Here is a 22,949-nt window from a genome sequence, read left to right as displayed (position 1 = left end):
AAAAAAGCACCACGCTTTAGTTCCTCTTCTAGTCTGATTTCCTCTGAATGTAGAAAACAAAAGTAGTAACATTGTCAAGTTTTGCATCAAAAATATAAGAAGCTAAAAGAATAAGTTCTGTCCTGTGAAAGATCCATTTCTTTTCAACGCACTATAGCGGGCTGTAGTCACCACTAACGATCTCCAGCTTTCCACGCTTTAGAAGGCTGATCTTGTGACCATCAAGTGATTCACCAGAAACTTGGCCCGTGAGGGAAGCCTTTTCTTCCAATCGTGTGAGTTCAGGCCACAGAGTGCAGATTTGGGGTAGAGAGCTCATGCTTCAGATCTCTCCAGCGCCTTCTCCTCCATCATTAAAGCTCAATCAAAAGGACAAAAAAACTGGCAACCAACTGATGAATATTTTTCAGGCTGGCAATTAATCCTGCCAAAAGCATGAACCCCAGCTGTCAAAACATAGCATACTTCTGCTTTACAGGAAAACAGATGGTCTTTTTGACTGGTGGGGGTTCTTTTGCTTAGGTCGAAGGCAGTATGCCATTGATCAAAATTTCTTTTTCTTCCTCAGATTTTTATGTTATGAAATGCTTTCAAACGCCCCACAGAAATTTTGCATCTTGATTTTGCTGCAAAGCGGCCTCTGGAAGCCCATTTTTCCTGTATTGTAATCAGAGGATCCCTCATATATCCACAGGGAAATTTTCCTGGTATCATCGCTAACGTCTCTGTGGTGTACTTTTTGGCTATCAGTAGAGCTGCTCAGGAATTTTCCAACAAAATGTCCCCACCCACCCACCGCCAACAGAAAATACCAGAAAGGGCTGGTTTAGACAAACCTAATTCGAAAATTTTTTGAAAAACAGTTCTGAAATTGTAGAAATGCCCCATTTTGACAAACAAAATGTTTTATTTTTGATTCAAAATGGCTCTTGACATTTTAGTTAACTTACAGTAAAAATTGTTTTAAAATTATAAAAAGTAAAAATTGAAACATATTTTGATTTACCGGATCCAAAAAAATGTTTGGATTATTGGTTCTCAAAAATTGTAGATTTACTTTTCACCCCACATTTGGATGGGAAAAAAATTGAAATCTCAAACTCTTGTAGGATAGGAAAGTTGTTTCCCACCGAGTGCAAGCTATAAGGGGGGGTGAAACCAAAGAAATTGTGAATGGAGAATGCTTTGGCTTCAAGATGACACTCTGTGAACGCCAAGACGTAGCATTTTGCTCACACCTACAGAGGTCTAATTTTATAGTGAATAGGGCCTGTGTTGTTTACTAAATCCTTAGCTTTGCTTGGGGGAAAACCAAAGAACTGACAAAAGACAAGGGCACACAAGGGAGTGCTGGAAAGAAAAAGATAAAGTACTGTGCATGTTATGTGAAAAAATATAGGATCCAAATTTGCAGGAAGGACAGGCAGGGAGAAAAGGGAGGAGGTGTTGCCTTATATATTAAAAATGTATATACTTGGACTGAGGTTGAGATGGAAATAGGAGACAAAATAAAAGAGGTAAAAACAAGGGTATTATCATGATAGGGTCTACTACAGACTAACAAAATCATCCAAAGCACAGGACTTGGTGGTGATGGGGGAATTCAACTACCCAGACATCTTTTGGGAAAATAACACAACAGGGCACAGATTATCCAACAAGTTCTTGGAATGTATTGGAGACAATTTTTTATTTCAGAAGGTGGAGAAAGCTACTATGGGAGAGGCTCTTCTAGATTTGATTTTGACGAAAAGGGAGGAACTGGCTGAGAATTTGAAAGTGGAAGGCAGCTTGGGTGAAAGTGATGATGAAATGGTAAAGTTCATAATTCTAAGGAATGGCAGGAGGGAAAACAGCAAAATAAAGATAATGGATTTCAAGAAAGCAGACTTTAGCAAACTCAGGGAGTTGGTAGGTAAGATCCCATGGGAAGCAAGTCGAAGGGGAAAAGCAGTTTGAGAGAGTTGGCAGTTTTTCAAAGAGACGTTATTAAGAGCCAAGAGCAAACTATCCCACTGCATAGGAAAGATAGGAAGTATGGGAAGAGACCACCCTGGCTTAACCAGGAGATCTTCAGTGATCTGAAACTCAAAAAAGAGTCCTACAAAAAGTGGAAACTAGATCAAATTATGAAGAATGAATATAAACAAATAACACGAGTATGCAGGGACAAAATTAGAAAAGCCAAGGCAAAAAAAAAAGAGATTAAACTAGCTAGAAACATAAGAAAACATTCTACAAATACATTAGAAGCAGGAGGAAGAAGAAGAAGAGGGGGGAGGAACAATAACAGAAAATGTGGAACTGGCAGAAGTGCAAAATGACTTTTTTGTTTTGGTTTTCACCAAGAAGGTTGGTGGCGATTGGACATGGTAAGATCCCATGGGAAGCAAGTCTAAGGGGAAAAGCAGTTTGAGAGAGTTGGCAGTTTTTCAAAGAGACGTTATTAAGAGCCAAGAGCAAACTATCCCACTGCATAGGAAAGATAGGAAGTATGGGAAGAGACCACCCTGGCTTAACCAGGAGATCTTCAGTGATCTGAAACTCAAAAAAGAGTCCTACAAAAAGTGGAAACTAGATCAAATTACGAAGAATGAATATAAACAAATAACACGAGTATGCAGGGACAAAATTAGAAAAGCCAAGGCAAAAAAAAAAGAGATTAAACTAGCTAGAAACATAAGAAAACATTCTACAAATACATTAGAAGCAGGAGGAAGAAGAAGAAGAGGGGGGAGGAACAATAACAGAAAATGTGGAACTGGCAGAAGTGCAAAATGACTTTTTTGTTTTGGTTTTCACCAAGAAGGTTGGTGGCGATTGGACATCTAACATAGTGAATGCCAATGAAAATGCGACAGGATCAGCGTCTAAAATAAGGAAAGAACAAGTTAAAATTACTTAGACAAGTTAGATGTCTTCAAGTCACCAGGGCCTGATGAAATACCTCCTAGAATACTCAAGGAGCTGAGGAGATATCGGAGCCATTAGCAATTATCTCTGAAAAATCATGGAAGATGGGAGAGATTCCAGAGGACTGGAAAAGGGCAAATAGAGTGCCAATCTCTAAAAAGGGAAATAAGGACAACCCGGGGAATTACAGACCAGTCAGCTTAACTTCTGTACCCAGAAAGATAATGAAGCAAATAATTAAGCAATCAATTTGCAAACACCTAGAAGATAATAAGGTGATATGTAACAGTCACCCTGGATTTGTCAAAAACAAATGGTGACAAACCAAGCTAATAGCTTTCTTTGACAGGGTAACGCCTTGTGGATGGGGGGAAGCAGAAGATGTGGTATATCTTGACTTTAGTAAGTCTTTTGATACTGTCTCACACGACCTTCTCATAAACAAACTAGGGAAATACAACCTAGATGGAGCTCCAATAAGGTGGGTGCATAACTGGTTGGAAAACCTTTCCTAGAAAGTAGTTATTAGCGGTTCACAGTCAAGCTGGAAGTGCATATCGAGTGAGGTCCCACAGGGATCAGTTATGGGTCCGGTTCTGTTCAATATCTTCATAAATGGTTTAGATAATGGTTGTCATAGAGAGTACACTCATAAAGTTTGTGGACTGTACCAAGCTGCGAGGGGTTGTAAGTGTTTTGGAGGATACAATTAAAATTCAAAATGATCTGGATAATCTAGAGTAGTAGTCTGAAGTAAATAAGATGAAATTTAGTAAGGACAAATGCATCATACTCCACTTAGGAAGGAACAATCAGTTGCACACATACAAAATAGGAAATGACTGCCTAGGAAGGATACTGTGGAAAGGGATCTGAGGGTTGTAGTGGATCACAAGCTATATATGAGTGAACAGTGTAAAACTGTTGCAAAAAAAAAGCAAACAGCATTCTGGGATGTATTATCAGGAGAGTTGTAAGCAAGACACTAGAAGTAATTCTTCTGCTCTACTCCACACTGACAAGACCTCAGCTGAAAAGATGTGGACAAATTGGAGAAAGTCCAGAGAAGAGCAACAAAAATGATTGAAGGTCTTTAGTCTGGAGAAGAGAAGACTGAGAGGGGACATGATAACAGTTTTCAAGTACATAAAAGATTGTTACAAGGTGGAGGGAGAAAAATTGTTCTTAACCTCTGAGGATAGGACAAGAAGCAATGGGCTTAAACTGCAACAAGGGGAGTTCAAGTAGGACATTAGGAAAAGCTTCCTAACTGTCAGGGTGGTTAAGCAGTGGAATAAATTGCCTAGGGAGGTTGTGGAATCTCCATCATTGGAGATTTTTAAGAGCAGATTGGACAAACACCTGTCAGGGATGGTCTAGATAATACTTAGTCCTGCCTTGAGTGCAGGGGACTGGACTAGAAGACCTCTCGAGGTCCCTTCCAGTCCTATGATTCTATGACATGCATCAAAAAATAATCAAATTGGGCTTGAAGGTGTAGTGGTGTAGCACACACCATCAGATATTTCAGTGAAACATATGCTCTCAGATGGGGTCAGTGGGTGAAAATGAAATGGTGATGTGGTAGAAGGAGCCTAAATGCTCTTTATGGGTGGCGGGGGGAATGGACATATCTGTATGGAGGCATTGTCCCAGGGTGCTCATTGCTCACTCACTGGTAGGATGCCTCCACTTGGCTACTCTAGGGATTAACTGCTTCCAGATCCAACATCCCCTTTTGTTGCTCATGTGTGTGCCACACAGCCTCTTTCTGTGACTCAGGGTGCTCTCTCTTCTTGGCATGGGGTGCTCCCTCTTTGTGGCTTGGCTCTCCGGCCTGGTCACTGTTTCCCCCCCACCCCCTTTTTGGGATATCAAAGTCCCACAGGACAAACCATCCTTCAAATCCACTGCTTTGATTGTACCACTTCCCCAGTGGCTGGTAAGAGAACGCAGGCGCACCCTCTACTCAGGGTTCCAGCTCAGGGACTCTGATCAGCAGCCAAGCTCTGCAACATCCCTTCTTGACGCTGTTTCCCTGAGATGTTTCCTACTCCGCTTCTCTCAGGCTTCCACTCCACCACCCTTCTGGGTAAACCCTTCCTTCAGAGCCTGGATCCCAGGGCTGCTTCTCTCTCTCTCTCTGGGTTTCCTTCTTTCCCTCTGTAGTGTCCAGAGAGTGACTGCAGCCTTCCACACTGCAGGCCCCTTCTGCCATCTTTTTCTGCAGCCAACTTGTTGGCTTTGTACTAGCCCCGCCTGTTCCTTCTCCTCTGGGTTCCATCATCGATTTGGGGTTACTTAGGCCATCTAATTCCCTCAGGGTTGGCCTGTTCACTTAATTGGCCCCTTCTCAGCCCCATTTACTTCTTCTAGGCTAGTGTAGGGTGAAAACCCCACCACAGGCAGGTAAGTGGCAGAAGGGTGATGTAAATTAAGATACCCACCTCTCCCATGCAAAGGGACACTCACGTCACAGCAGCTCTCAGCAAAGTTGTGGAGCACACTCAGCTAGCATGAGAGAGGAGCAGCCTCAGCCCCTCCATTGATCCTGTTTTCCATTATATCCTTCCTGAGCATCTATCCAGCTTCCCAGGTCTACCCCCAAAGCTCAGCACTCCCTGTCTCAGCAGCCCATCACAGATGCAGCCCACTGTAAGGATCCACCAGTTCTGAACCTGGTCCCATGGGCACTCGGGCCACTGCTGCATCCACACCACTACCTGATGGTTCTACTAGTGACTGGAGAATTGGGAGCTCTAAGGCCTTATCCTCCACTAAAGGCACTGCCCACAGCAGCTTGAGTGGAGGAGCTCCGGAGTCCCTGATTGGGCTGGATCCACTATTTAAGCGGGAAAGAGACACAGGAAGTTGTCTGTGCAACACTGTGGAGCCTCGCTTGCTGCTGCTCCAGACCCTGCTTTATGCTGTCTGACTCCTGGCTTTATCCCCAGTTCCTGACTTTGACCTTGCCCTGTTCCTGGCTCCTGCTCCAGCCCTGGTCCCTGAACCCTGTTGCCCTGGTTTCTGACTGCTCCGGCTCTGAACTTAGGCTATGGCTCTTTAGCTTACAACTCAGTGCTGACCATTGACTTGGGTTCGTGTTTTCTGTCTGACCCTGGCTCCAACTTTTGACTCTGAGACATAGCTCCTGACTTCAGACCTGTCTGTTAGCCTCTGGTTCCTGAACACAGTGCTGTTCAACCAGGCCAGACTGCCCATGTCCCGGGCACTGGTACCAGTCTGCCACAAACCCGATACATACTCCCTTGTCTCCCTATAGATGATGATGTGAGCCGATTGTAGCTCCTAATTGCTAAGACTGTTGATCTCACAATTCCTGTACAGAGGTAAAAGAATGCAGTATGAGCTCTGCATCTGTGATCTTGCCCTGCCCTCTGTTTTCTGATCTGTGATGCACACACCATAAGGTGGCAAACCCCTCCGCCTTCCAGAGGATAATCAACCTAGCAAATTCCAGATAGATTAATTCCAAGTGCAGAACATACTAAAACATCACACATTGAAAAACAAATCAAATCCATCTCTGAAAAGAATCTGTAATATGTCAGTATTGGTGGCTCCATGACCACCTCACATTCCCACAAAGTGCTAGAGCAAACTAGGTTGACTTACTTGACTTGCCTTGACTTGACTTACCCTAAGAACATATGAGCCAGCTGACTTTCAGCAACTGTGAGTTGAGACAGGACTGGGTGGTCATTGATGTATAGCAGATATTCCAGATGCCATAACAAGTGTACTTGGGTACACTTGGTTTCTGGCATCAAGTCTGAAGTTTGCTTCACTGTAAAAACTGGTTGCAATCTGCTTTTCAGTGAACGTGGTTCACACACAAATTTTTCCTGGTGTCCTCTGCAGTAACTTATAGTATGAGGATTAAAACATCAGGAATAACTATAGGCATAAAAAGACTACATAAACACTGCTAAAAGAATTATACAAATGGACTGAAAATGCACTTTCTGCCAGAAGGTAAACATCAGTCTTGTGACAGCGTATTATGAAACATGGCTGCAGATCTCTGCAGTGTTCCTCTGGTTTCCTCATGGAACTTGAGAGCATTGCCAAGTTACAACAATAGGAGCATTAGTGTAAATTTTTGTGTTTGTTTTTAATTTTGTGATAACAGTAGAATTAGAAAGCCCTGAGCTATCATTTTGACATATGGAAAACTCAGCCAAGGGGCACTCTTAATATCTTTTGTTTGCCTGAACATGTGGTTTCTAGTCATTCCTTCCAGACCAAGTTGTAACCAGTCACGTGGTACATTTACATATAACAGATGAATCAGGTTCGTCATCACAGTAATGATTATACCCCCACCCCACACACATGCTTTCCTTTTCCTGCCTCTCAGCATATGAACAGAGCTGTTCGGTAGATTTAGGGCTTGCTCCAAAGCCCATTGAAGCCAGTGGAAATATTTCCCATTGACTTCAGCAGACTCTGGATCGGGTTCTGTGGGCTGAATTCTGCAGCCCTTATTCATGCTACTAGCATTTACCCAGGAGCAGTGCTGCTGACGTCAATGGGATTTGCTTCAGTATGAGTTGCTACTCAGCAATGAGTAAGGGTTTCCAAATCAAGCATTTAAAAATACTTCTTGGGCAAAAATCATCTTTACACATTTTTAAAGCATAGCAAAGAAAATGTATGTTGTTAGATGCAATATCTGCAGCCAGTCTATAATTCATATGGACTTCAGGCTTAAAGTAAACACACTGAAGCCCACTTTTTAGAAACTGGCTAAATGTAAAACCAGAGGCCATCGGATTGTCATTTTGTTTTTTAAATATACTTTGGTCACTTAAAGATTCACTAATGTGTGTATTTACAGAAAACTAATACTGTAAAACTCAAAATGTTTATTATAAATCAGTGGTCACTATAATCACTCTTCTGAAAAGTCATAACCACAGCCATCTGCAGGACTCACTGGCAGAGAATGGCTGGGAAGCTGAAAATAATTAAACACAATATACTGTGTGAATATGTTAAAAATTACAACACATTTTAAAGTGGAACTGGTAGACCATTTTAGCTGACTTCAGAGAGCTGTGTTTTCCCCAACAAGAGTTTATTCCTCATATATAAAGCTTGTAGGGGGCCAAATTCCACAAGCAGTTTCAGATAATCATGATGGCATCTGCTGTGGTGGGGAAATACAGAACCTATGTGTTGGCCAGACACAGAGGAGCATTTGATTTTCCAACTTTTAAAAAAAAAGTTTTAAGAGCAGTTTTTAAATGTAAACCCATCTATTCTAATGGCAGGCTTAAACTCAGTCTGGAAAAGAGTGGTGCTGTGGGTTAGCAGGGGAAGCATTTTGAAGAATTGGAGCAGACTAAGGATTTGTCTGCAAGGGGCATCCAGGAAATTAATCTGAATTAACTAAAGGTGTGAATTTGAAGTGGATTAGTTAATTTGCATTAAACCCCTGTGTGAACAACTTCATTCAGAATTAAAGTGGCCTTAATTTGGTTGTCTTAATTCACTTCCAAAGTGAATTAAACTAAACCAAATTAAGACCACTTTACTTCTGAATGAGGATGTTCACATAGGTGTTTAATATGGATTAACTAATCCACTTAAAAAATTAATTTGGATTAATTTTCCTGAGTGTCCCTGTGTAGACAAGCCCTAAAACCACAATCCTGCAAGATGTACGCACGTGTTTAAGTTTAAGCATGTAAGAGGTGTGGCAGGGCCCACTCACTCCTGCCTCCTCTCAAGTCCTCAGAGACCTTTTGCTGGTAAAACACCCCATGTAGTTTATATACAATGTTTAGGGCCCAACCACATTCACAGTCTATTTGGGAAAATTTCACGATCATAGGATTTTAAAAATCATTACTTTCATGGTTTCAGATATTTAAATCTGAAATTTCATGGTGGGTTAACTGTGGGGGTTCCAACCCAAAAGGAGTTTGTGGGGGGTGATCTCAAGGCTCCTGTAATGGGGATGCAATATTGCCACCCTTATTTCCGCACTGTTGCTGGCAGTGGTGCTGCCTTTAGAGCTGGGTGGCTGGAGAGCAGTGGCTGCTGGCCGGGCACCCAACTCTGAAGGTAGCACCAGCAGCAGCTCTGAAGTAAGGGTGGCAATACTATACCATGCCCCACCCTCACTTCTGCGCTGCTGCTTGCAACAGCTCTGCCTTCAGAGATGGGCTCCCAGCCAGCAGCCGTGGAGCTTCCTGCAGCCAGGGGAGGTTCCCAGGGGTGGGTCTGACCCGCCCTGGGAGCGGCCCATGCAGGGGAAGGGAAAGTCTCGTCCCTCCCCAGCCCACATTTAAGTTGTGAATTTAGACTACAGCAGGTTGTGTAATTAAAATAAGTCACTCTTAAAACACCATAAGTGTGTTCACAAAGGGTCTTGCCCCAGTTTAACTAAATCAGTTAAAAAAACAATTTAAAGTTAAAATGGTACAGTTTCTGTGTATAGAAAAAGCCTAAATAGTCCCTTTGGATCAACTGAAAGTTAAGCATGTGCATAAAACTTTGCAGGACTTGGGCCACTGAGGGTATTTGTTTGCTTATCATTAATGTCTTTCACAATGTTGAGAACTTACTAGACCAGGAGTGGGCAAACTTTTTGGCCCAAGAGCCACATCTCAGTATGGAAATTGTATGGCGGGTCACGACTGCTCAGGAAATTGGGGGTTGGTGTGTGGGCTCCGGCTGGGAGTGCGGGCTCTGGGGTGAGGCCAGAAATGAGGAGTTCTGAGTACAAGAGGGGGCTCCTGGCTGGGGCAGAGGGTTGGGATATGGGGGGGGTGTGATGGCTCCAGCTGGGGGTGCAGGCTCTGGGGTGGGGCTGGGGATGAGGGGTTGGGGGTGTAGGAGGGGGCTCTGGGCTGTGACTGAGGTATTCAGAGGGTGGGAGGGGGATCAGGGCAGGGGACTGGGGCGTGGGAGGGGGTCAGGGGTGCAAGCTCTGGGCGGCACTTACCTCAAGCAGTGGCATGTCTGCCTTGCAGCTCCTATGCAAAGGCGTGGCCAGGCAGCTCTGCATGCTGCCCTGTCCGCAGGCATCGCCCCTGCAGCTCCCATTGGCCATGGTTCCCAGCCAATGGGAGCTGCAAACGCAGCACTTGGGGCAGGGGCAGCGTGCGGAGCCCCCTGGCTGCCCCTACATGTAGGAGCCAGAGGTGGGACATGCTGCTGCTTCCAGGAGCCACACAGAGTGGGGCAAGTCCCTGACCCCACTCCCCAGCTGGAGCGCCGGAGCAGGGCAAGCCCCCGATCCCGCTCCCTGGCGGGAGCTTGAGAGACTGATCAAAACATCTGGAGGGCTGGATGCGGCCCCCGGGCCAAAGTTTGCCCACTCCTGTACTGGGACTTGCTCTTGGACTTCCAAGTGGCAGCAGTGACCAGAAATGTCTTCTTTCATCTTCAGCCAAGAGGTTTCACTCCTGTCTCTCAGAAGCAGGTTTTGGCCATCCTAGGGCTAACCTTGATGGATATTCAGAAGCTTCTATAATTGTAGATGAAAATACAGCTGATGTAAAAGAATATTACACATGTGCTCTGTACTTGCTGCCAGTTCACTTCAGGTGAAATTAATGTTGCTGCTCACTGTCTTTAAAGCCTTAAAGGCCCCAGTTCCTGCTGTCACTGCATCTTCTCTTAAGCCTCTCCATGACAACTACTCTCAGAAGAAATTCATAGAGGACAACAAAGCGGATCCTCCCTGTTTTGGGGAGATTTGCTCGGCATTGTTCTAACCTGTGCAGATTGTGTCCAGGTGCCATGATGAGTAGCACCTTATACATAAGTGTAATAAGTAATAATGATTTTGGATAGTTTTATGCATTTGCTTTTTAACAGTTTCTGGTCACATTTAAATTTTATTCAGTTGTAGTTTGCATTAGAACAAATGTACTAAACAAAATGATTCCTCAGTTCCTGAACACATCAGGTACTGTTGCCTTGTGGTATAAATGCCTGATATGTGCTACAAGACCAAATGCCATACTTTCCAGAAATTTCTGGAACGCACACATACCTGTACACCATAAAGCTTTTGCTGTAAGTGGTATCTAGTACCCAAGTGCCTCCCATTGCTCATTCTTTTCTTCCCTGTGTGCAGGTCATATACTTATACAAATGTTCTACCGTGAGGGGAAAAAGAATCCAAAACAAAATACTCCAGTGCACACACTTCTCTCACTGGGAGGCGAATGAGAGAACAAATATATGGCAGATGTGTTGGCTCAGTGCTTAATGCACTGCTGGGAGGTGCACAGATGCAACAGTGATGACAGTGGCCTAAGAGCCAATAGAATTGAATAGAATGTCGCTGTTTAGATACTTTATTTCACAAAGCTGGCATGTTGCTGTTGTATCTTAGTTAAGAGAGACAAAATCAAAAATAACCATAATGGAAACAGGATTGAACATTTTGTTATGAATAAGAACAGCATTTGCATTTAGACTATATAGTAGCTAATATAAAAATGGTAAGCTCCTGCTTCTTCAAGGCAAATTGCTTCAGGTAATCAGCAGCTGGGGTCCAGAAGAAATCTCCTCCTGCTCCTGTTGTATGATTGTAGTAGAAGCATTTATACCTGCCTGTGATGCATTGGAGACAAAATAGCCTAAATCTGTCATTTCTGTTCCAGGATGGCAGTACTTTGTATTTTTTGTGGGACTTGTATCTTGTTTAAGATATGAACTATTTAAGCAGAATCTTCGCTATTCAACAGTAGCATTTGAGGTTTACTGTTTTATTGTAGAATGTTTTTTTTTTAAATTACCAGTTTCTGTTATTAATTGAAGTTATCAGAGTTTGAACTGAGTTCATGTTGCACTCTTTGGTATTAGCAGATTAGGTTGCTGGATAAAGAGAAGTGTTGTTAGAAGTGCTGCGAGTGCAATGTGTAGACATATTATTAATTATTTGTATAATGGTTGCACCAGGGAACCCCAGTCCAGTGTCAGTACCCCCATTGTCTGAGGCTCTATACAGACATGTAACAAAGACAGTCCTGCCCCAGACAGCTCTGAGTCTATGGGCAGGTCTACACTATGGGGCTAAGTCAACCTAAGTTACGCAACTCCATGAGTGAATAACGTAGCTGGAGTCGACGTACCTTAGGTCGACTTATTGCGGTGTCTACACTGCACTGGCTTGACAGGAGAGTTTCTCTTGTCGACTTACCTTATGCTTCTCGTTCCGGTGGAGTACCAGAGTCGACAGGACAGTGATCAGTGGTCGATTTAGCGGGTCTTCACTGGACCCACTAAACTGACCTCCAGGGGATCGATCGCCATGCAGTGATCCCCCGGTAAGTGGAGACAAGCCCTATATGGCAGGATGCAACAGGAGGATAGAACAGACAAATGGGGTGAAGGTGTAATGAGAGGATAGCACAATAAAATGAACAGTCTAATAGAAAGGGATCAGAAAAGCAATAGTATTGGCTCACCACTCATCTAACCATAGATGGTGCATTTTGGCCTAGTAGTAGTATGAGAAATTTCATTTTTGGTACCTCATGCTCAACTCTGAATTTAAGGTAATTATTCCCCTGCAGGGGCCTGAACCAGAAAGAGGTGTTACTGAGTTTTTCTTTTAAACTCTTATGTAAAAGTAGTGGTAGCAGAGGTGAAATGAAATCCATTTTATCAGCTATCCTTTCTGCCAGAATGGATACACCTATTACAAATCTTTCAAAGGCTTAAGCAGCTTCTATTAAGCCTTGTTGACTTTTGCAAATCTGAGCATCTTATTAATTACAGTTCAAGGAGAGTCATGACATCTGGATGGAAATGAGATGTTGGTCACTGTATCAAACAAGTTAACCTATTCACATATCTGCAGCTCCCTCTCTCAGACAAGAAACTAGTGGCCACTTATTGTGGAAACCAAAAATCAGTCTTTTAAAAGGATGCTGGGAATCTTTCATTCTTTTTAGAGTAAGAGGGTAAACTGATCCCTCCAACTATTAAAAGAATTTAAAGCATTTCAGTGTCCTAGGAGTAATTTACATAGGACCATATTAGTATCCAAGAGGCCTGCAGCAAAAACAGGGATTGCAGAATCCTCAGTTGTTCTGAGCACAGATTTTATGCACAATAATTATTGACTAAACCTCAATGCTACGGACAATACTTCTGTCCCTGGGCTGTGCCTTCAGAAGCACTGAGGCCTGAAATATTCATTGATTCAGAGCACTTTTGATTCCCTAAAATCTCAGACTGTGTGAAGCTGAGCTTCCCTTTACTCCTAGAACAGAAGCTGGATGGTTGAACAAGTGCATATTTCTCTTCTCACTGCTAATAAAATATCACCCTGCTTGTCTTACTTGAAAATAAGTTATTGCTGTGAAAAAACTATTTGGATATTTTGACATGTAACACCCTAATAACAGCTTTTAAGAACCTGAGGTTTCAAACTGTGGAGCCTGCACAACTTAAGAGGAGATCTAACGGCACTGAAATGACAGACCTTTTATGCTCTCAGGACTCTGGTCAGGTCAAGTATTAAAACTTTTTTAAAAGCCATGGGGCAACTCTCATTCTGCCCCTTGACTTTAATGCTATGATATCGCAACAGCAGTGTGACCGTCTTCTTGCTAATTCCCAGAAATACATTGCGAGAGTGGTAGCAATGGCTACCCACTAGTCTAAACTCTTCAATGCAGGCATTAGCCACTAGAGACACTGAGTGAAACCCTGGCCCCATTGAAATCAATGGAAGTTTTGTCATTGACTTCAGTGGTAATGGGATCTTACCCACTGTCTCTTTTGGGTCATTCCACTTTAGCAGGGTGCAGTTTTGGATAATTTTATCGGGTTATTGAGACGTTTTCAATTTTCCAGTAACAAATAAGGCTGACTGTTTTAGCCTTTCCCACCAAGTACTGGCACTGAAAGTTTTTGTCTGGGCATATGGTACATTGTCTATTTTTAAAGTTCCCATTCTTTTGATAATCATATCCGCTGTACACTATCAGCTGTAACCCTCTGTACAAGACCAGGAAATACGATGAGATAGGACAGGCATCTTTCCATAAACTTCCTCCTCTGTTTAAAAAGAAAAAAAGAGAGAGAGAAATACCAGTGTAACAAATCTGTTATAATTTAACCTCTCTCTTCAATTCATTATATTTTAGTGAACCAATTTTCTTTTCTTGCAAATGCAGCATATTTGAAGAACCCTGTTAATAGTTAATACTCTGTACTTCAACATCTAGTTTTTCTTTCCTTGCTAATAAGCTTGTTAATTTGGTTCCATTTATTTTTAAAGATATAACTTTTACCTGATTTGAATATTTAAATATATTTTAATAGCCTCTCTTTATCACTTTATAGAGTCCTGCCTCAGGCCCAGTTCAGCAAAGTACTTAAGCATATGCTTAACTTTAAGGACATGCTTAAGTCCCACTGAAGTCAATGCTTAAGTGCTTTGTGGAATTGGCACCTGAATTATTACAGCTTCTTTCCCTTTCTAAACTTTACTTTCACTTGAAAGTTTCATTTGAAATGTTCTGACCAGATCTAATTGACAGGGATTTATCTGTAGTTTTTCCAAATGCTTCAAAAACATTGTTTTACTTTTCATCACATATTAAATTAAAGAATTATTTAAAATGGTCATAAATCATAACTCAGTTGTGTTGCAATCCTCGTGATATTTGAAAGCTAATGATATTATGATTAAGTCCTACATGCTCCTCAGCATTTGACTCATGTCATCTCATTATAAATTACAGACCATTGACCATATGCATTGGTCTCCATTAAAAGGTGAATATTTGCCATGAATTTCCACACAATATGAGATAACACGGAATTAGCCTCTACCTAGAACCAGAAATAACTACTTAATCACTGTGTGTTATTATCTGTTGATAAATACTGACCTTTTTAGTGATGACCATTGGATCTTATTCAGCAAATCATGTAGCAGTCCTGCTTTATCAAAACTAAACACAAATTCAAGATGGAAGGTTCAGATCTAAATTCTGAGGAATTTTAGATCCAGTGTTCTCATTTGGACCCTTCTCTACCATACTATTCTACTGAGGTTAGGTAATTATCACAATCTCAATTCCAGTAATTAAAATCTTCCGTGATCCAAGTTTGAAAATTCCTTCATATCTCTTATATCTGAATTAACAATTTCTTTAGAGGACATAATCCGAGAATCACATATTGTATCCTACCCTTCCATCATCAAAAGCTGATTTGGAATAGTAGAAGGAATGTATAGCATCCAAAACTGTGATATAAATTGACTGCAGCAAGGACTGACCAAGGTTAAATAAGCAGTGGAAGTGGCGGTTTACAGCTACTGACCTGAGGAAGTGCTCCCTGCTTGTTACTGACCTCCCAGATGGATAGCATTGAAACCATTTTTTTTAAGACTTTTTCCCTCTGGCTTTCTTATCTACTGATGTAGCGGGTGTTACATGAAAAATACCTAATTTAATTGGCTGGATCCCATTTTTCTATCAACTGCAATAAAGTTTCCTCATTTATTTAATGAGACTGTATTGGTAGGAAGTTCAGTATTGGGAGCTTTAGAGTGAGAAAGGTAAAATGAAAGTTTCTGTTTCTTAGGGTGGATGCAGAAAAAGAGAGTTGAGTTAGTATGACAAATACATATTTTCTCTCTAAAACACCTTGGTCTCAGTGTTTATTTAGACTGTAATCTGATTATTACCTTGTAAACTGGAAAAACCCTTCAGTTATCTAAATAGTTATATCCTCGGCTCAGAAAAACCCTCTCAGGCTGAAAGAAGAGCTGTTTATAAGCCCAAGATGAGAGTGTTATTGAGGTGTCAAGGGGCACCTACAACTTACTGTGAAGCAGAAAATTCCAGCGTTTAAATATTTTGATATGTTATTTTAAGATAATGATCTATTTTAAACTCAGGCTGTACTAACGTTTCAGCACATTCACCATAGTGATTTATTTACGTACGTGGGGGAAGCAATGCATGTCCTCACATCGGCCTCCCCGCATGTGTGGGTCCAGGGCCACCATGCTGTCACACCTCCCGCTAATGTGCTGCCAGGGACTGATTTCCACAGACACCCCTCCGTGCACAGGGGTAGGAGCACAATCGAGTTATTGGTTTTGTCACTGAAGTCAGGAATTATGACTCTGAATACAGGCAATGGATGCAGATCGGCTCCACTTTTACAGTCACTGGTTTATTAACTATAACTACACTAAAATGTATTGGCAAGGGCTAATTTTACTCATTTGATAAAGGATTAACCCTTCTCAAATTAACACTGTGCATGTGCAGACTGAACATATAATCAAAAACCAAACCACACATTAGGCGCTATTTAAAGATGTTGACGGCAACCAACAGTCAGGTATTGACTGTACAATGGGTCCATCAACATGGCAGATCCAGGAAGCTGACAGTGTCAAACATAATTCATTGTCAAATGGAAATTTGATCACTAGACCAAGAAAGCTAAATACTTTCCAAACTTGTTATAGAGCAGTGGTTCCCAAACTTGTTCCGCCGCTTGTGCAGGGAAAGCCCCTGGTGGGCCGGGCCGATTTGTTTACCTGCCGCGTCCGCAGATTCGGCCTATTGCGGCTCCCAGTGGCAGTGGTTCGCTGTGCCCAGCCAATAGGGGCTGCAGGAAGCGGCAGCCAGTACGTCCTTCGGCCCTCACCGCTTCCTGCAGCCCCTGTTGGCCTGGACCAGCGAACCGCGGCCAGTGGGAGCCGCGATCGGCCGAACCTGCGGACGCAGCAGGTAAACAAACCGGCCTGGCCCGCCAGGGGCTTTCCCTGCACAAGCGGCGTCCCAAGTTTGGGAAACACTGTTATAGTGGATTAAAGACCTCTGACAAAACAATGTTACCCAGGAATCTGCATTCCCTTCCATTGCTGGAGGAAGGAAACCTAACGTTCTGCAAAGGCAAGAGGAAAATACATTCAAAACCTTTTATTCCAGAAAGGCCTCAGTTATGTCCTCCAAAAACTTCTCCTCTACCTCCAGAACTTACTGGGTCCTGTAACTAATTTGCATACACTTTTTTATAACATTTTATGTTCATTAATTAATGCTTAGCTGAATTATAGTGAAACTGCTGTAGAAAGAACTGCCCGGGACAGCTATAAATATTAAATTAATTCCTGATGAATGATGGCTGCTGTTACACCAAATTTTAAATAAATTCATAATAATTGGACGCTTAAAATGAATCATTACTGAGATTCCATTTTGGAAGGCAGAATTGCTAAAGAGCACAGCATTTCTGTGCTTCTAAAAATCCAAGGAAGAAGCTGGCCACTCTTAAAGAAATGTTCTGCTTGGAAAACATTAATTAACTCTCACAGCCCCCTTGTGAGGTAGGTAGATTTTACTTGTTCCCCTTCTACAGATGGGGAAGCAAGCACAGAGAGTTTTACAGTGAGCTGCCAAGCACAGAAGGTTCAAAACAATTCTGTCTGCTTTTTAAATTAGAAATGTCAGGAATATCAGAACCTGAGCACCTGCATTCTGTCAGAGAGCTTTGACAACATCTCTGGAGGACCTGGAAGGTGATGTGATAGGAGGCTGAGAGCAGATATGCAGCACTCACAGGACCTAGTTAAATAGGAGAAAATGTTGAATTAAAAAGTCTTATTTGGAAACGTCCAAACCTATAACACCAATATTGTAATGTAACCATAGTACCAATGGGCAGGGCTGCTATACAGTTCACCTGTAAGTGTCTTGTGCAAGGCCTCACAGTGAGTCCGTGGTGGAAATGTGATGAGCAGTTTCAAGTTCCTGGCTACCAGTCCTATGCTCGGTCCATTAACCCATGTTGTCTCTTAATTTTCCCAACCCCAGCGTTTAGTCTAAAAAGTTTATAAAAATGCTTATCAGGTTAGAAATAAAGAATTTTTTTTTAAAATCGCTTCTATGTGATTCTGCTATTGTGTTACCACTCTTAACACTGCATCATCATTTTCATTCCACCTCCCTATTATCAGGGATTGTACAGCTTGGCTGTAGAAATTCATGGCAAGCTTTGCAGGGGTGAAGTTTGTCTTGTAAACAAAATTTAAAAATCTCAGTCTCAATCACTTTTTAATTTACAGAATGGCATAAATATATTTCCCTTTTGTGCTCTCTAACTGAAAAATAGCTTTAATAGTCAAATACATTTTGGGAAACCAATAGTCTATAATGTAAACAACAAGGAGTGCGGTGGCACCTTAAAGACTAACAGATTTATTTGGGCAAAAGCTTTAAGGTGCCACCAGACTCCTCATTGTTTTTGTGGATACAGACTAACATGGCTATCCCTCTGATACTAGTGTATAATGTAGAATTTTTTGAAAATGTAATTTGCCAAGTTATTTAAATTAGAAAAGCAGCTGCCACATAGGCATGGCTTAAATTCATCCAGAGCCCTCCAGAGCAGAGCTCTGGTAAATAGTTTCAAACCCGCTGAAGCCCAGAGCCCCAGCGCATCCCACAGGGCAGAAGCCCCAAGCCCTGGTGCCTCCCACAGGGCTGAAGCCCCAAGCACTGGGGCTCTGGGAAATACTTGGGGAGAATTTAATTGCTGTTCATATAGTTATTCGGCACGTGTAAATCTTCCAATTAAAGGCTCCCAAAGCACTCACCGATGCACTGTAACTGTTCCTTTGGAGCCACTGAGTAGATATTGTACTGTGTGAAACATGCATATTGAGACGGTATGCTAGCATCATTAAAGTATATTGTGTCAGTGATCTATAGGGAAGGGGAAGGTATCTGACTTCATGAAGAATCACTGAACTTATTATTATGAGGATGGCAATTTCTTATCATTACAGATTTAGATAAACACAGTTATTTTCTGGTGTTTTTAGTGAGTTACTGCCAGAGGTTCCCACGGTGGTTGGTTAGACCATAGAGTAGTTGTTTAGCAGATAATTGCTTTTTTATTTTCTGACATTTCCAAGTGAATTAATTTAATATTTATGATCTAATCCTGTGCGGTGCTGAGCGCCCTCAAACTCCATTGCTTTTACTGGGATCTGCAGCACCTTGACATGATTAGGCCCTTAATGTTTGATCTGAACCTCTTCAAAGTTCGGGGGATGTTTATCTCTTGGGGTTGAGTTCAGTCCCCTTGCTCACAAAACCAATAGCCAGCATCCCAGAGGCACCATGTAAGAGCTACACTTTGCATTGTTGCTTTTGCTCTCCCATGTTGTGATACATTGGCATCTCTGTTCTCTTATTGTTCTGCCATGGCGTAAGAGAGCACATCAGAGACCTTCAGGAGGAGAGACATTAGATACTATAGGCGAATTATAGTAAATTCAATCTGTGTACTAAATGTTTATATTTATTTCATTGTATTTCCCCCTCTCCGTCTTTAAAGCTTCTTTGACAAATGAATTCAGTAATCAGTATGTAACAGCGCATCACTTTAAATCTTGTACAAGACATTGTGTCTACAGAGAATAAAAAAATGCTGTCTCGTGTTTCCAAATAATGTTCATGCTGGAAGATAGACGCTTTCTGTTCTGCATGTACTGCAGTTACTCTGTTTTTTTCCCTCCAGAGATTCTATTATAGAATAAATGACTAAATACACCTAAATTTCATGTCCCTGAATCGCTGAATATAATGTTAGGCAATAGTTTGAACTTCATATACAATAACAAATAAATGAACAGACTTCTTGCAATAGCATGGTTGTATAGTTAAAAAAATGGAAAATGACTGTTTATTAGTGCACTGCATTATGGAGGCACTGGTTGCATGTATAGTTAAGGTTGTACCCAGTGTTCCAGTATATGGCTTATTGTGACATGCGGTCTTTTCCCCCACAAAACTTTTTAGCGGAAGGAGCTAATGTTCTGAATGTGCATGTGCTTAAGGTAAGTGCGTGCTAGAATTTTTCCAGATGATTTTTCAGAAGTGCAAGATATGGTTCTATGGCAAAGACTCCAGAAATCTGTTTTTCCCAATTAAAAAGATGCCATTATGATATTTCTAGCCACCTATATCCGGATGCTGGAACAATTTGTATAGTGGGGGTGCTGAGAGCCTTTGACCCAAACTGTAAACCCTGTATATGATGGAAACCACTTCAAGCCAGGGGGTGCAGACGCACCCCCAGCACCCCTAGTTCCAGCACCTATGCCTATATCAGAATAGTGGTTTACTGTGAAAGTGAAATTTCATACATGATCTGTATTTTAAACTCACTGTTGTTAATTTTGTAACTTTCAGTGTGGAAGTGGTGTATTTATTAGGCCTAAAAAGTAATCCCATAATGGCTAGTATTCCCTGTTATAAGCCAAGGCCTGAAATCCTTACTCAGGGCCTCATGCTCCCCAGTGTGGGATAGTCACCAGCTAGGGTGAGTTCTGACTCACAGTTTTCCAGGAATTCTTCCACTGGGGGCAGGGTTTGACCCCCCAGAAAAAGTGGACAGGACTCCAGTCGCAAATCTCAAGGATCTCCAGAAGCATGAGCCATGTACATAGAAGCCCTATGGCTCCGCATTGCTCCTTGCCTCATGGGTCCTATATGACCTGGGCTGCCACTGCCTAGGGACTGCCTCTGGGGATGTGGAGTGGTGTTCTCTCTCTATGTGCTAGCTTGTTCCATTTTGCCCTGGGGTATGGGAAGAAACATTTAGCATCAGTCCCACCCTCTCTGTGCTTGCAAATCTGTATCCTTGTGAAGCTCTTGAGGAGGGGCTTCCTCAGGGTCTGGGGGGAGCAGGAAGCATGCTGCAGAGTCAGCTCTCCTTCCTCTCTTGCTTCCACTGGCTCAGACCAGTAGGTTTAAGCTCCTTTCTACTCTTTGAAGCCGGGTGGGGCAGAGGAGGGGAGGGCAAGGGGAGCACGAGATGCTCTGTTCTGACTCTGTCCTTATTGACGGAAATTTCTTATTGTAGCCAATGCAAGATTTACCTGAGTATTGACTAGGAAGGTGTGGTCCAACAAACATACTGCTCTTTCATAAAAGAAGCTTTGCATTTATTCACATTCCTTGTGTTTTCATAGATGAAATATAGTGAGATTCTCTTACACTGATCTTTTTTGCTACCAAATTTCAAACAGTTCAAACAATTTTGGGTTTCCCATTGTGTTTCTGTATACGGCAAGTTTCATACTATAGACGTTCACTGTTGGTGAAGTTCACCCTATCCCCCACCAGCTGCACAAAGCCCAATTAGATGGCTTTAAGCAGAGAACTAAGCAAGGGCTAGGTAGATAGACTCCATCCTCTGACAGGAGGATGCTGGCTATTTGTGGGAAGCAGCCCATGGGAGCATTCCTGGCCTTTGGATCTCCTTTAATAGCAAATCTATGGCCTGCCCCAACACTATCCTCTTGTGTTGTCTCTTCAGGCCAGCAGAGGTTCCTCCTGCCTGCTTCACCTGTGCGTCCCCCTCTCTCCTCCTGTATGCAGTAGGGGGATTAGGAGACTTTACAGCACAGAGGCTTTTGCACAGACTCTCCACAAAAAGGTTAATTTCACCCTCTGAGCAGGTCCCACTGTGGCATTCTTTAGGTAGAAGGGAAAAGGGACCATCAGCCCTCAGGGCGGGAGTTTGCAGTTGCTTCCACCATATCCAGTGGCTTTTAAGCCATGTGGGATGCGGGCGATGAAGATGATCTGGCAAAAAGAGATACAACATTGAGTGAAGAGAATTAGAATGATTGGATAACTGGCAAACAGTATGGGTAGAAATTAAAACTTGGTCAGTAACTCACTGATGTAGAAGTATAGTGAATGCATAACTGGTTCGCTATGTGCTACAAAAGGTGTGTCCCCCCCCACCTGCTCTCCTGCTGGTAATAGCTCACCTTACCTGATCACTCTCGTTACAGTGTGTATGGTAACACCCATTGTTTCATGTTCTCTGTGTATATAAATCTCCCCACTGTATTTTCCACTGTATGCATCCGATGAAGTGAGCTGTAGCTCACGAAAGCTTATGCTCTAATAAATTTGTTCATCTCTAAGGTGCCACAAGTACTCCTTTTCTTTTTACGGATACAGACTAACACAGCTGCTACTCTGAAATATGTGCTATGAATACATACAAAAGGATTTTCTTCCTCTCGCTGAATACCAGCTTTGTTGGCAGGCTGATTATTTATTTTATATTCCGGATGAGATGTTCGTACCTTTAAAGTCCTGGTGTCACACTGAAACTGCTGCATTTCCTTAAGTTATTTAATTATCCATTAGCACAATGGCACCTGTTGGTCCGTTCCCTGCTTAGTCTGCTGACCAAGCAAAGCAATTTGGTACTTTGGTAGAATCTTTGTTAGCAAAGGAGCACATTTTACCTGGTTTCCCCTACATAGAGACACATTTTTAGATAGATTTTATTATACAGAATTGTGAGTTTTTTTCCGATGTGAAACAATTAGAATGGTGCTGTTTATTTACAGTCCTTAATAAGAGCCCGGGAGCTGCTCATTCACGTGCTTCATGTTGATTTCCTTTCAGAAAGAGAAGAAGAGCGGATTGTTGAAACTTTTAGCCGGCGCGTCAACAAAAAAGAAATCACGCTCCCCTCCATCTGTGTCTCCAACACCGGACCCACAGGGAGCCGTGGAGGGAGCTCTGCAGGGAGCGGTGGGACCTGAACTCTCCTCACTCTCCAGCCATGGCAGGGCAGGTTCATGCCCAATTGAAAGTGAAATGCAAGGAGCTATGGGGATGGAGCCACTGCACAGAAAAACAGGCTCCTTGGATTTGAATTTTTCCATTCCTTCTCCTGCCAGGCAGCTACCTTCTTCGATGGCAGCCATCCGTCCAGAGCCCAAGCCATTGCACCGGGAAAGGTATGCTGATGGAGAAGAGTTTGCCTATGAGCTAAGGGTGTTCATAATTTAAGTCTGCCCTGTCACTTGCACGTAAAGGAATATTTGTGGGAAAGAGGCAAAGTTTGGCTTGCATGAGCATCACTGCAGTTCTGCCAGCCCCCCACCCCCGCATCCCGTTTTTTTTAAGCCATCTAAGGCTATAGATTGTCCAGCTATTTATTAGAATTAGAAAATTCAGGCCCTCTGC

The 22,949-nt window shown here is 42.5% G+C and overlaps 1 protein-coding gene across 3 annotated transcripts in view; it reads left to right on the top strand.

The window, feature by feature from the left end:
* SH3RF3 (SH3 domain containing ring finger 3) overlaps window positions 1-22,949 on the top strand; it is a 376,320-nt gene that overhangs the window by 342,138 nt on the left and 11,233 nt on the right. For all 3 annotated transcript variants that reach the window (XM_074964345.1, XM_074964363.1, XM_074964354.1), the window contains exon 9: window positions 22,383-22,720. In XM_074964345.1, coding sequence (XP_074820446.1) covers window positions 22,383-22,720 — 338 coding nt within the window. The remainder of the gene's footprint in view (window positions 1-22,382; window positions 22,721-22,949) is intronic.

The sequence above is a fragment of the Natator depressus genome, chromosome 1, assembly GCF_965152275.1.
Source record: "Natator depressus isolate rNatDep1 chromosome 1, rNatDep2.hap1, whole genome shotgun sequence".
Taxonomy (NCBI): Eukaryota; Metazoa; Chordata; order Testudines; family Cheloniidae; genus Natator; species Natator depressus.
This window is presented reverse-complemented; position numbering and strand designations above follow the sequence as displayed.